Below are 13,483 nucleotides of genomic sequence, written 5' to 3' on the forward strand. Positions count from 1 at the left end.
ATTTTTCCACTTTGTTTAGGCAAATTGGTGTACAAGTGGTTAGTCTGTCTCGCAGTCTGGAAATTCTGGATTTAATTTCTGTTAAAAATTGGATAGAAAGATGATAAATGACACGTTCTTTGAATAATTTAATTTAAAAACAAATGAACAAGAAAAAACACCAGATCTCTTGAATTTAAAAATAAATTAAAAACAAAAAACACCAGGTCTACATCAGTCGTCATCTAATTTCATACTAAAAAATACTCCGAATTAATCATTCTTGTCGATGTAACGGTGGAAAATCCTCTATCGACGGGATGACGTCACGGTCAGTCTGACAGCACTTCCTGGAGTGATGCTTGTTGTGGGAAATATGCACTGTGCTCCTCGGCTGGAACTGGGACTGGGACTGGGCCCACGGTAACGGAGCAAGGGCGAAAGAGACACCGTTCCGTTTTATGTGGAGATGTGACATCTTTCTTCAGGGGCCCGATAAGCCCAGGACCAGCACGAAAGGTGGAGGGCGGGGGAGGGACATTTGTCGGATTGCTGAGCCTCAGAACCGCCACCGCCGACAGACAGACAGCACGGAGCTGTCGCGATGCGGTAGCTAAAACATGGACAGCAGAGTCAAGTAAGCCTTTACACTTGTACCTAGCCAAATTCATGTATGCTTGGAGAACAAGAAGAAAAAGAGGAAATTCTAGCCGTTATTTGGATTTGAGAGGCACAGCAGCTGGCTCGACAGCTTTTTGGGTCAGTCTGCAGCTCGTGTGTGTGCGCTTGTTAGCAGCTCTGCTAACCTTCTTAAAAGATATGACAACATGTGCCCTATGTCCGATCAGATATGCTCAAAGATAGAACTGTATGTCTTTATGGAATGACGATAACATTCCGTTATTAACTCTAGATCAGATAAGTAATATTGCACAACAAGGCATAATTAATCGATTACCTGAAATGGATTGTGAAATAATGTTCTGTTCCATTCATGACTCCCCTTCTTGTTTTCAGGGAGAACCCAGAGAGAACGTTTGATTTGATATTGCATGTGGCTTCTTCAGCAACTAAAAATGAGGGTAAGTGGTTTTTTTTTTTTTTTTTTGGTCACTGATAATCTCCTTTCACCATCTCTGACCTAATTTTATGTGTTTAAAACTTGCCTGACCCTATGACTCTAACAGGCTGTTCATCCTGTGCAGTGGAACTATTGTGTGCAAATATGACAGCTAGGAAGATTACTGAAAGCATTAATGTAATCACTACTTTTATAATACACTTAACTCCTTTTTAAACATGTTAAAATACTTTGTGTGTGTGTGTATGTATTATAATTTCAGTGTCCCCTCGAGAAGTGAAAGCAAATGAAATGATTTGTCGAAAAGCGTGGATTCATTTAATAATCGATTATGGGTTGATTAATCGATTTATCATTGCACCTCTATTCACCTTACATTAAACAAAATGAAGTCATGCACTTTTGAAAAAAAGGTAAGTGTTGATTTTTGTTTGTCATGCACCGTAAAAAATGTGTTTGTGTTAAAAGTCTAAATGTTTGTTTTTGTCTCACAAATGCTCTGTAACTATAGGGCTCTTACCACTGCGCAGGCAGGTTGTTATCATAATTGTTGTCGTAAAGTCGGCAGCATGTTCTTTATGCTTCTCGGTCGACGTCTCTCCGAAAGCAAGGTCAGCAGAAAGTCAGCTGAAGCTCAGCCGCAACGCTTCGGTTACATATTAGCGCTATGCATTCTCTGTTTTTGCAACTGTCTGCACTCTGCTGTTGCGTCTGTAAGCTAGCCAGCCACCTTTCTCGTTGCACCCTGACCCTTGAAAAAAGTTTTTGAAAGATCATGCTTTGGTCAGCAAGTTGTATTAACCGTTGTGCTATTTACAGTGGGTCAAACATTCTGGCAGTCACCGCTGGGACAAAAGGTGGCAAAGCAGGCCTGGAAAGCGACTGCTGGCAGTTATTCTCAGAGAATATTAGAAATAAAATTGCCCATATTATATACATAAAGTCAAATATCCCACAAACTTTTTTTTTTTTCTGTAGATTTGTGCAGCTGCCTGGCTAAAGTAAAAGAGTAGACTGAAAGTTACCCTTGGATGTAGTTGTGATATTGGATTTTAAAGCAAACTCATAAAGCAGCAAGCAGCCTGTGCCGTAATAAGCCACTTCCTCCACATATGATTCAGGGTCAGCCTCATATCCGGACTTGTGCTCTCCAGAGCTCAATGTTTGCACACTCTGCGGGTCGTTCAGCTCAGTCGTTTGACTCAAGGTTGTGGAATTAGACGTGATTGCAAGCATACATCCAAAAAAAAGTCCCTATGGAGTGTTTTTAAAGCGGTTGGCCTATAAATCAATCTACTATTTCATGTGCGTGAACTAATTTTGCCTATGTAAGACGACAAAGCGGCTGATCTTTGAAGCAAATGTATTTTTGTCGTACGTAGGAAGGGTTAAAGCTGTGAGTCATAACTAGAAAGGCTTTGGTCGTGATGTGAAACCAACCGCCTGTCGCTTACGCCTTTGGCCGAAATATATCGCTTTGGTTTTACGTGTTATTTCCTTTTTATTTTACCGAAGCAGACGTGACTGGAACTCAAATAAAATTCAACTAATCTAAATACTTATGTGACTTCCGAAAGTTGTGTGTATATAAGTGAAAGTTGGATTTTGACTGCAATTTAGTTTTTAAGTAGTGCAGTTTGCATTAAAAATATTTAACAGTGACAGGCTCCTTCCCTCCCCGCCTGAGTCAATGGAAAGCTCACGTGGTTTTGCTGATGTTGCTGTTTTGCCGTCCTCACCACATCCTGGTCTTGCAGGCCCTGAAACGAGAGCCATGTGTGACACGGTCAGGTGTTTAGGTCAACTTCAAAAGGCACAAAGCTTGTTGTCCAATGAAACTCACTCTTTTTTTTTTTAAGATGGTCACTGTCTTCCTGTGTTAACTAGTCTTCACACCTTCTTTAATCAGCACTCTGCCGGTGACATGTACGTGTTGGCGGGCAGGCGTGCAGTCACATGGTTTTGTTTTCCTTTACTGTTTTCTTTTTAATTTTTTTTTTTTTTGCCTAACTTTAATGATCCTAAAATGGTTTCTTAATCATTCTAAAGCTACAAGAAAATATAACCCAGTGACGCATCCATCTATGACCTCATCTTTGGTCTGGGCCAAAAACTTAATGCTGGCTTATTATCGTAGCGTATTAAGGGCGACTGATCAATTTTCAGTAAACATCTGGCAAATGTGAATCCGCTGTTTACATTGGACACTGTGTAGGAGGGTCTCGTGAGACTTGTGGGGGTCTCTGATGTTACGCCAACAAGGCTATAGGCTTTTGTGCCTAATGATGCATGACCTTTACGACCTAATGTTTTTTTTATTTCCCTGTTCAAATAACAAATGTGCTCCCGTGGAGCACTTCTTACATAATATTTAGGATCTTTTGATCTGATTTCTGTAATTCAAATGGCAATATATTCATTGTGAATTTTGCAAAAATAAATAAATTGATCGGCAAGTACAGAGATAAAAATAAAGCTCAAAGCAAGGGTAGAGTGAAACATTTGTGGACTTAGCTCTACCTTTCTAACTACGCATGTGTGAATGGATGACAGACACCGGGCCCTCGCCCCCCCCCCCCCCCCCCCCCCCCCCCGCCCCCCCCCCCCCCCCCCCCCCCCGCCCCATGCAGGTCCAGGGAGACTTGGCCTCCCTGTTCAATGCAAGCTCAGTTGTGCTTAGCTCTGTTGGCTCCGAGCTCCTTGGATGCTCAGCCTGTGAGGGAGTGTTGCCTGAGAGCGTGACTGGCATGCTAGCTACTAGCGGTTCTGGCTACATAAAGCCATATTGATGTGCTTCCAAGAGGCTGCCAAAGCTAGCAGATGATGCAAAAGCTGCCAAGGCAGTAGGTGGGGACAGATGCTACCTGTCCTCACCCGCTTCGCCCCCCCAGCCAGATTGTTTCCAGTAACAAAGCAATAAACTTAAGAGATCAGCAGATCACTTTACAACTACATTCATGCTGCAATTACGGAGACAATTCATTCTTTGGAAAAAACGACAATAGAGCAGCACGCATGACTAGTTATTATTCGTATGATTTGGTTTGCGTGACCCCACCCCCTCCCCATGTTCATTGCAAAAAGAAAAACCAAGCCATCTAAAAACTGAACAGTAGTAAAAAGATATATAGATGAAAAATGTATCTATTTATTCTGTGCATTCTTTAGGTACATGTTAAATATCGTAATAATATCTACGGTAATATTCAACACCCGTATCACATATCGCTCGTTACTACAGTATTAAATGGACATCAAGAAATAATTTTCTTATGAAATATTTGACAGCTTGTGCAATGACATGAGCTTGCTTTAATGATGGTAAGTATTTAATTTTTATTATTGACTTGCACAAAATTGCGCTCAGACTGTTGTTTTTGAATAAGTTGTTATGAAAATAATAGCCAAAAATAGATGTTCTAACATTTCCTCCTCTCGAAACACATCCAAGACATTTGAGAACTAAAAAGTACAGAGCAGACACTATTTGGCCTTTTATCCACATGATGTTTTGGTTTCACTTTGTCCAATTATGAAATGTCTCTTTTGTACAGCATCCCGTGTGATCCCAAGGTCTCCAAAGGGTCGCCTATTGTTCGCTAGTTCGATATCCGCCCGCTTGCTTCTTTGCTCTCGCCCCCTCAAGCAGAACTATGATTATTATTTTTTTCCCCCTCCTTTCTTTTTTCACCTTTTGCATTCACGCCGCAAAACTCGTGTAGTAGAACTTTTAGAAAAGGTTGAACGTTGGCATTCTGCGAAATGTCAGAATTGGTCCTCGACCCAAAGCTCACTTATTCCAACAGCCGTGATTGGATCCCGGCGGTGGCGGCGGCGGCGTGTTGCGTTCATGGCGCTCAAATCGGAGGCCGTTGAAGTACTAACAGATGTCATGGCAGCGAGGAGGGTGTTGATTGGTCATTAGAGAGGCCACACTCGTCTTCACTTTCACTCTTGAGAAGACCCCTGGGTCTCACACATTGTTTATCTCGCAACCCTTATGCCTTTCTACTTTGGCTCACCCATGTGACTTTACCAAATTAGCTCATTTACAGAAGATCATGATGTCATGCAAGTCTTTGTTCCGTTTCCTCAGAGTCAAATTAAGCAGATAGGGATAGACATTTAACTTTTTCGCTGCCATTGACGACTATAGACTTCATTTTAATGGGACTGGCGGCGAATGAGTTAACAAAATGGCCGTGATCGACTAATAAAATGTCTAACTTTGTTAGCAAGCAACGTTTACATCGTACACAAGCCCTCAACGTCAAACTGTACTTGTAGTTTTTCCAGTCTGCCAAAATGTAAGACTGGATTTTGGCACGCCAGTGTATCAACATCTCCCCATGCTCCCCAGCATCACTTTTTTGTTCTCGTCCGGAGTCATTTGTAACTCCGAGTCACTCACCCATTCAGCACTGTGTCAGAACCTGCTGCTCGCTGGCTTGGCTTCCAACTTGTCTTATTTAAAAAGATTAGAGTGCCTCGGTTTGTTTCTAATGACGTGGAGTGATTTAAGATTCTCAGGGCTTCTTTCTGTTTGTAAATGCTATTTATTTTATTTTTTGACAACCCTCGTCACTGCCTTCACCCTTTCTCTTGCTAAAGTGTCGAGTCATTGTTTGATCTTATTTTTTAAAAATCCTTCTTTTCACGGTTAATTTGCCGAAACAAACAAGGCCCATTTTTTGTCCAGTGTGTTTTGAACTGTATGGCATGGCTTCTCTTTTGGTGCCATCTGACCTTGTGACATGCGGTAGGTACTTGGCGCACTCACTTGGAAACATCCAACCCCCTCTGGACAGCTTTGTTGTTTCATCAGCATGGTGTTTAGTGGCCAAAGCATAAAGCACTGGGCCGGAATAAGAGCCTTTGGGTTTTGTGGTGTCCAAGTGCAGCACTGTCTATTTTTCCATTTTTTTATTAGGGTTTATAATAGCATCTAGATGAGGGGGGGGAAAAAACATGGAAATACTTCTAGGCACCCACCGCGGGCTATTTATAGACATTTCTTCTTCAGTGTGGAAAAAAGTGTAAGGCCTGATCAATAATTTAAAATGTGATGATTTTGATGACTGCAGAAGTGGTTCATTGCATCATCTTTACAGACTGAACAGTTGTTTTTACTGGCTGCTGTTTGCGTGCGCTCATGCTAATAGACCTGAGTGAATCCATTCCCAAGTGACCATTCCTCACATTCTCTGGGTAGCTCTTGGATTATTCATCTTAAAACGTGGAATCAATGAAGCAAAAGTGAAACGTGGACCCGACTGGACGTTTAAGCTCTTCTTCACACGGATGTCAAGCGATGACTGTCGGGGATCGTGAATGGATGGAGCGTAGCAGATGGCGCTTGTTATGCAAACAATAATCAACAATTATTGGCTCGGTCCAATGTGTGTAATATCAAGATGGCCTAGTTTCACCCATAAATGAAATGGATTTATTAATTGGGATGCTATTCGTAATAAAAAATCTGTCCTCAAATATCTGACTTTTGACAACGTCATGCTAAGCAGATATCAAATATATTTAAGCGTATTACAGAAGTGTTCTTCTCAATATGGTTATTTTATTTTTGGGGGGAAGCTAGGTTTCTCTAAGATCTGTGTTTTGATCATTCCACACATTGTATTAAATTCCTTGATGGCCGCTGCTAGATAGCAAATGGACGGACACTCAACAGCCGAATGTAGAGATCTCTTATTTTGACACTTTTGACAATAGAAATACTGAAACTTGTGGAAAAAGACATCAATGCGTTGGGACCCTCTCTGAGCCGTTGCCTCGTAAAGTGACGCAAAGTGATCTGGAAGCGGCGTGACGCAAAAGACAGATACGTAGTATCTTCCATCGGTAATTAAGAAAATCAACCTAGTTATTGACATGATATGAGTACTGGTATCCTGACATCCAGACTCTTAATTTAGGCACCAAGACCAAAACCCAAGTCAAGCAGAACTAGTGGTACAAGCCTGCTGTCTGCGCTGTCATTTCAGCTCGCGTCTTCACTATTTACATGTCAACAGCCGTGCCTCCAGGCTACGTGTGTGTGTTCAAGGCTACAAAGACGTTGCCTCACAATTACTGCGAAGACGATGGCGTTTACATGCACGTCGCAAGGAAGCCCTGTTGGCCCTTAATTTGAGCTTTGGCCTATTTTTCAAATATAGGTCAATCGTGATGCTTTCGTGGACGTCTTGGATCATTTCTCATTGGAAATCTTGCAATTTGTTTACAGGCAGACAGTCTACGAGACCACGCCATGTGCACATTTACAAACGCGTCAGTCATTGGATGAGCTCGGGTTACGGTCTGAACTATAATCTGGGGATTGATTGCTAAATTGTATGAGCAAGAAATGGCGATCGCTGTTTAGGTATATTGTTGAGGTTGGTTTCAGTATAGCTCATACATTCCTTTACCCAGAAGTGTCAAAGTCATTTTTGCCGTGGGCCATTTTTGGATTTATGGCTTTCCAAAGAAGGCTGTTATGAAATGTTTGGTGGTCTCATTGTATTATTAATTACATTGTGGGGGTTACTTGCAATAAATGAAACCCGCGAGGTAGTTTATTGGAATTTATTTACAGTTTATTTTTTGTTTATTGCATGTTTTTACGTTGTGCAGATTGTTTTTAATCAGCATTTTTTTGTTTTAATTGTTATTTTTCCCAGTGCATATCAGTAATTGATCCAATGTTGGCTATCGGTGAGCCATGTTTGTGTTGCGTCTCAGCATTTTGGCCCAGCAGTCCTGCAGCAGAACTTTGTGTGTTCCACTCTGTGCTTTTTAGCGGCTACAGATGTTTTGTCTTCCCTGTGGAGAGACTGGCTGAGCGACTTCAAGTTGGAATGCCTGACTGAGAGCTGTCTTTCTGTCAGCCTTTGCATGTGAACTTCAAATCACAGCTCAGCAGCAGCGTGCATGTCTCCGCCAAAGGCAAGGCTTTTCACTGTCATCAGCACCACGCTGCTGCCTCTGGGTGCTGTGCCATATGACATTAACCGAGATCGATCCTCTCCACACCTCAAGGAGCTGCCGCGCGACACCGTGTTTTGTGTGATGCCGCAAAGAGTCAAAAGAAAGTCTCCCCTAAGCATCTGCCGCCGACTGGCATATCACCTGATGGCTTTCCTTAAGTTTTTACGCATCCCAAAACTTCCTTTTGTCACATGCCCCGAAAATAACATTTCCATCGCTCCGTCAAAACCGAGGCTGCTCCAAAAGGGAAGCCGACAAGGAATCGCTGCTTGGACGACGGAAAATGTTTTTAAAATGATTAGTGTTGGTGTTTTTATGTCAGGAAAACCTGATGCTCAAGAGAAAAAACAAGGACAGATTTGGAATTAGCAGCTCAGATTTAAATAAATAAATAAATAGATGATCGTAGTCATTTGAGCAGATTAGACCAAAGTTATCGACTTTGACTTCCAGCCAATAGCGCCTCTGCTGGTTGTAGCCAAGTGATGCAGTCCACTTTATTTAAATGCTTGAAGATTCGATTGACATGCACTCATTTTTATTCATCATTAATTACTCCCATCTGTAATTTTGATTGTCCGCTGCGAATGAGAGCCGACACAGATTTTCCTGGATCATTCCAGTTGACATCTTCCATCTCAATTGTTCAAATCCGATTTTCAGTACTTCACATTTTTTCTGCAGTTCTTCACCGCGGTTGTTCTGATGTAGTCAGCGACTGTCTCGTGTCTTCCAATTTTTGCTGAATGTGTTTTTCTGCCGTTACTTTGGCTGCGTAAGGCTTGCTGTGGAGAGCTGACTCGTGTAGCTTTTAATGTCTGTGATGTTAGCTCTTCAGATGGTAAAACAACTTAGTCCTCAGGCTGTCTTTATTCTCACCTCTTTTTTTTTTTCCCTTTCCGACAAGGCTTGCAGATTATTGCCTTGTGTCCATGCAAAATCCAAGACCTCCTGGTGAGTGTGGAAGAGCCACACCTGATAACTGAACAAAATGGCGGTTCAAAACAAGACCTTGTGCCTGTTTGTTCTTAAAGTCATCGCACAGATTTTTACTCTTATTATTTATATATATTTTATATTATTATTTTTATTATTATTTTTTATATATATATTATATTATACAAAAAGACAGTATGAGGTGAAATATGTGACTACATTAAGATGCGTTTGTATTTTTCCCCGACATTATTTACGGACTTGGCGTCGTTAACTCGCACTAACTCGCTCACCCATCTGTACTCCAACGCTCGATTCGTCTCGAGTTACAAAGCGGACTTGTCAAGCTTGGTAGATTTTACCAAGTAGCGTGACAGATCGCTGGCTACGTCCTCCTTAGCTAGCCAAACAAAATGCTGAGTACATGGTGTCGGCGAAGCAGTCATGCAGAGGCTCCTCCGTTTGACGTCACGTCGGAGCAGTATGGAGGGTGGCTGGAAATATCAGCGCTGATATGCGCTGGCTGTCACAAAGGTTGCGTCCATATGCTGTGCCAGTCATTCGTGAAGCCGTGAAATTGGGTTGCATCCCAACTAGCCCGGAGACAGTATCGCTTTCACGTCTCTGTCTCTGCATGGCTCCACTTCACCCCCTTTCCCTCCCTCTCTCCTCGCCGAAGCATCTTTTTCTCACATGGCTGGGAAAACGAAACAACTAATGTGGCATTATTAGGGTCACATCATCTCAACGCAGCTCCGTCTTTCGTCTCCTTCCAGTGAGACTGAGGCTGAGGCGGTTGTTTATCTTTTCAGATGTACATGAAGAAGTGGATTAGAAAATCCCCCTGGCCACGATCTAGCGCATGTGAAGCTTGCCAGTTGTTGATTTTCTTTTTCTTCTTCTTTTTCCATCTGGAAAAGCACACGCAACCCTTAGATGTTGCACCCCCCCAACCATTTTTGTTGGTTTGAGTTGTAAATTGTTAAAAAAAAATGGAGCACCTTCACGTCTGTTTTTAGGCTCGGATGAGATCCGTTTGGAAACGTGTTCTCCGTTCCCTGATTCTCGTTATAGTTCATTTGAATCGAATGAAGCTCGTTCACATCCTTCCCCTCATTTGTAATTGACCTAGTGTGACCAATCCGTTTTTAATAAACTTAAGGAGCATATCATGTTTACTCGAAACCTCCGCCGACTAAATCGGCATGAAATGTAATGCCATTTACGGCGTGCAGGCTCGCTTGATTGGTAAAGGCCCCCCCCTAAAAAAAAATCTTGTAAATGTCCGAGTGTGTTTTCTTTGGGCTGGCCTTTTGAAAGATGCCAGTTAATCTGCTTACTCCTTTAACCGCGAGCCGAAGAGTTGGGCCTCCTCCCAGCCGGAATAAGTCTACTGATCCAGAAGTAAAGCGATGACCACCGCAGTTATTCCTTCCCCCCACCCCGCCGTCCTCCCTCCACGATCTTCTTTAGCCACCCTCTGAGGGAAGAAAGCTCCTTCTTCTGACAATGGCCATTTTTGGCCATATGTTGTCTTGACATCTTCATCAGGTTCACAGCAGGGTACCTTAGTTAACTTTCACTCCACTGCCTGATGGGATTTTCTCCCTCTGTTTCCCCAATCGGCCCGGGCTCAAAGTCTAGACGGCCTCTAGCGCCGGGCTCCCTCCGTCCACAATGGGCCGATTGTGGATGCCGAGCGAGCGAGCCAGCGGCAGCTTCCTCCTGTCGCGGCGTCGCGGCCGCTCGCTAAAACAACGCTTTTGTAGCGAGGCCATACGAATGAGTCCCTAATCCACTCCATACTGTGAAATAAGTCTCTCTCACAGATGAGAGCGCAAGCGAGACAAACGCAGTGAATGAAATCACCGCCAAGGAGGTTAGAGTGCAGCAGTTTAACCCCTGGCCAAGAAAAAGGGAGCAGAGAGGGAGCCGGAGAAAGGAGGAACAAGGAGAGGCAGGCGCTACATCCCTTCATTTGCAGAGGAGAGAGGCTGCCGATGGCTTTCACAGTCTCTCTTCTCAGCGGAGGAGCTGGTGTTCACCATATGGGATTTGGCCTCCCTTAACAAACAGGCCCCCTATTCACACGCAACACATATTCAGTCGTTTGTGGAGAAGAAAAAAAAAGTGTTTTTATGCCTTCAGAGCATTGCATGGCCATAAGGGCTCCAAGTCTGTTTGATTCCCACAGTATAGAGAATTATCTTTCATCTTTAGGTGTATTCGGTTTTTTTCTCCTTTGCAACGGCCGGTGAGCCGGTGAGATGATTTTGGATTTTTTTTTTCACATTTATTCCTTTCCCCCAGCACACGCAGGACATTTTCATGCAACCTTAAATCAACTTACTTTTTTTTTGGGACAAAATGGCTTCAAGTTAAATACTTCAGTGGGCAGTGTGAGCTATCTGACACATGGCATCTTGCGCCAACTTTTTTTTTTTTTTTCTTCTTTCCCAGCCAGCAGCGTTAGGAATGCCATTTCCTGCCAATAGCTCCATGCTTGGAAATCCCAAGAAGCAAAAATGTATGCCAAGATGAAGATGCCAAGAGTTTTCATTTTTAGCCTACTTGGACGTGCCAATACGCATAGAATTATGAAGACAATTGTCACAATGGGATATATTAAAATAAAATAAAAACATTTCTCCATGCACGTATAACATCAGAATTTTTTAATTGGCCCACCTGAGTTAGCAATGGTGTCATCTGATCCAAAGCTCATCTTATTCTTCGTTCCCAACACCCTTCACCTATTAACCCTTTCACTTTCCACCTTTGACACGCGTCTTAAGAAAAGCAGAAGCATTGATTTTTTTTTTTTTTTGCCTGCACCAGCATTCCCAGCATCTCCCCCTCCTCCAAGTAAATGTGCCAATGCTCAGGGGCCGGCCGCTCACACGTTGCCCACATGCTGACGACTGCTGGAGGTCAGCCATGCTTGAAGGCCCCAGGGATCAATGGACATGTTACCCGTACAGTAAATAATCATCCGTCTGACTGTAAACATGCATGTATGCGGCTGTTTACATGGACACTCGTGGCAGGGTCCAATGGTCATGCCACATATATTCTTAGGTGTGAATGTCGGAATCCGCTTCTGGATAGGTGATTTGGAATCAATTCGCACCCAACAGGTTATTTTATTTTTTTTCCCCCTCGCTCATATTAGCAGCAAGCTTGTATATCGAAACCAACTGACTTCTTTGAAACAGTTTGCAGCTGCTCTCAACAAGAATAGTCAACAGAACTTTTTTGGGGAAGCCGAGCATTTGTGCAGAAGCGATTTTTTTGTTTTTTGCCTCTTTTTCATATCACCACACCAAACTGAAACGTTGCATTGTTTGATACAAGACCAAGAAAAACTAAGAAAAAAAAAACCTAAGATTTTTTTCCCCTCTGGTATCTATTAACTGAAAATTACAAACCCGATTTACGATCATGCGATTGGTTAGCAAATCGGGCTGAAACGAACAACGATTTGAATAATCAGTTAATCTGTCAATTATTTTGTCGATGAATCGGATTTAAAAAAAGGTTTAAATTTCCTTCCCTAAAGTTTCTCTCTGTTGTTAGCGACACGCTGTTTTCAATTTATCGCCAGGCTCATTGTAGCCGGAATAAATCACAACCTTAGTCAACTTGTGATGTGTACATAAAATTGAGTTGTTATTAGATTACTTAGAAATGATCAAATCATCTTCTTCAACTCAAATGTGCTCCATATTTATGCGTGCCTGGTAAAATATTGCACCTCCTTAATTATAGAGACTCTGATTTTATTTATTCAGTGGAGAATTCCGAATATGTGACACCATGAATTGTGTCACGTCGCGGTGCAATCAATTCAGATTTGAGGGTGTGCTTTGTGAGGATGAATTAACAGTTCCAGGATCTGTCATGGTGACATTTGTGTCCCCGGGCGGAGCAGCGGGGGGTCCTTTTCACCCCTGTAACCTTCAACTTCCACCCCCTTCAGGCCCCCTCTTGCGCCCTCTACTCGCCCAGGAAGAGAGCGAGGGAATAATATGAGGAGAAAGGAAGGTTAGGAAATGAGAAAGAATAAGGAGGGCCAGAAATTAGCGACAGATCTATATAAATATTTTTTCTGTCAGTTGACATTTACTTGGATGGGGGTCATATTCATCATCATATGGGATTATTACAAAATTGTTGTATATTTGTGGCCCCAATCACTTATGCCAAATTGGATGGGGGTCCAATTCTTCACTGAGGTTTGAGTTTGTGTATATTTTTGTGTGTGACGTAAATTGATGGTCCACAGCTTGTGTCTCTTCAAGGCTGTGCTGCGACTTACTGGTGTCACATGGTGACCTAGGCGCTGTGGAAGCCATGTTTAGCAAAGACCCCCGTGTTCAGGGATGACTGCTTCCTTTCACTCACTTTGGCTTTGAGCTTGCCGAATTAGCCACATTGGGACAGATGCAAGCTTATTGCATACACACATGATGATGGCCGCAAGCTGTTGAAAATGAAAAC

General features: G+C 42.7%; 1 protein-coding gene across 4 annotated transcripts in view; it reads left to right on the plus strand.

The window, feature by feature from the left end:
• The first annotated feature begins 315 nt into the window (after nt 1–315).
• The window catches only part of dennd1b (DENN/MADD domain containing 1B), a 66,547-nt gene continuing 53,379 nt past the window's right edge, over nt 316–13,483 (plus strand). For all 4 annotated transcript variants that reach the window (XR_007483382.2, XM_049729035.2, XM_049729048.2 and 1 more), the window contains exons 1-2: nt 316–616; nt 997–1,061. Coding sequence is in view for 3 of the 4 variants with exons in the window: in XM_049729035.2 (XP_049584992.1) it covers nt 600–616; nt 997–1,061 (82 nt within the window). In the remaining variant the exon portion in view is untranslated. The remainder of the gene's footprint in view (nt 617–996; nt 1,062–13,483) is intronic.

Source organism: Syngnathus scovelli, chromosome 10, assembly GCF_024217435.2.
Source record: "Syngnathus scovelli strain Florida chromosome 10, RoL_Ssco_1.2, whole genome shotgun sequence".
Taxonomy (NCBI): domain Eukaryota; kingdom Metazoa; phylum Chordata; class Actinopteri; order Syngnathiformes; family Syngnathidae; genus Syngnathus; species Syngnathus scovelli.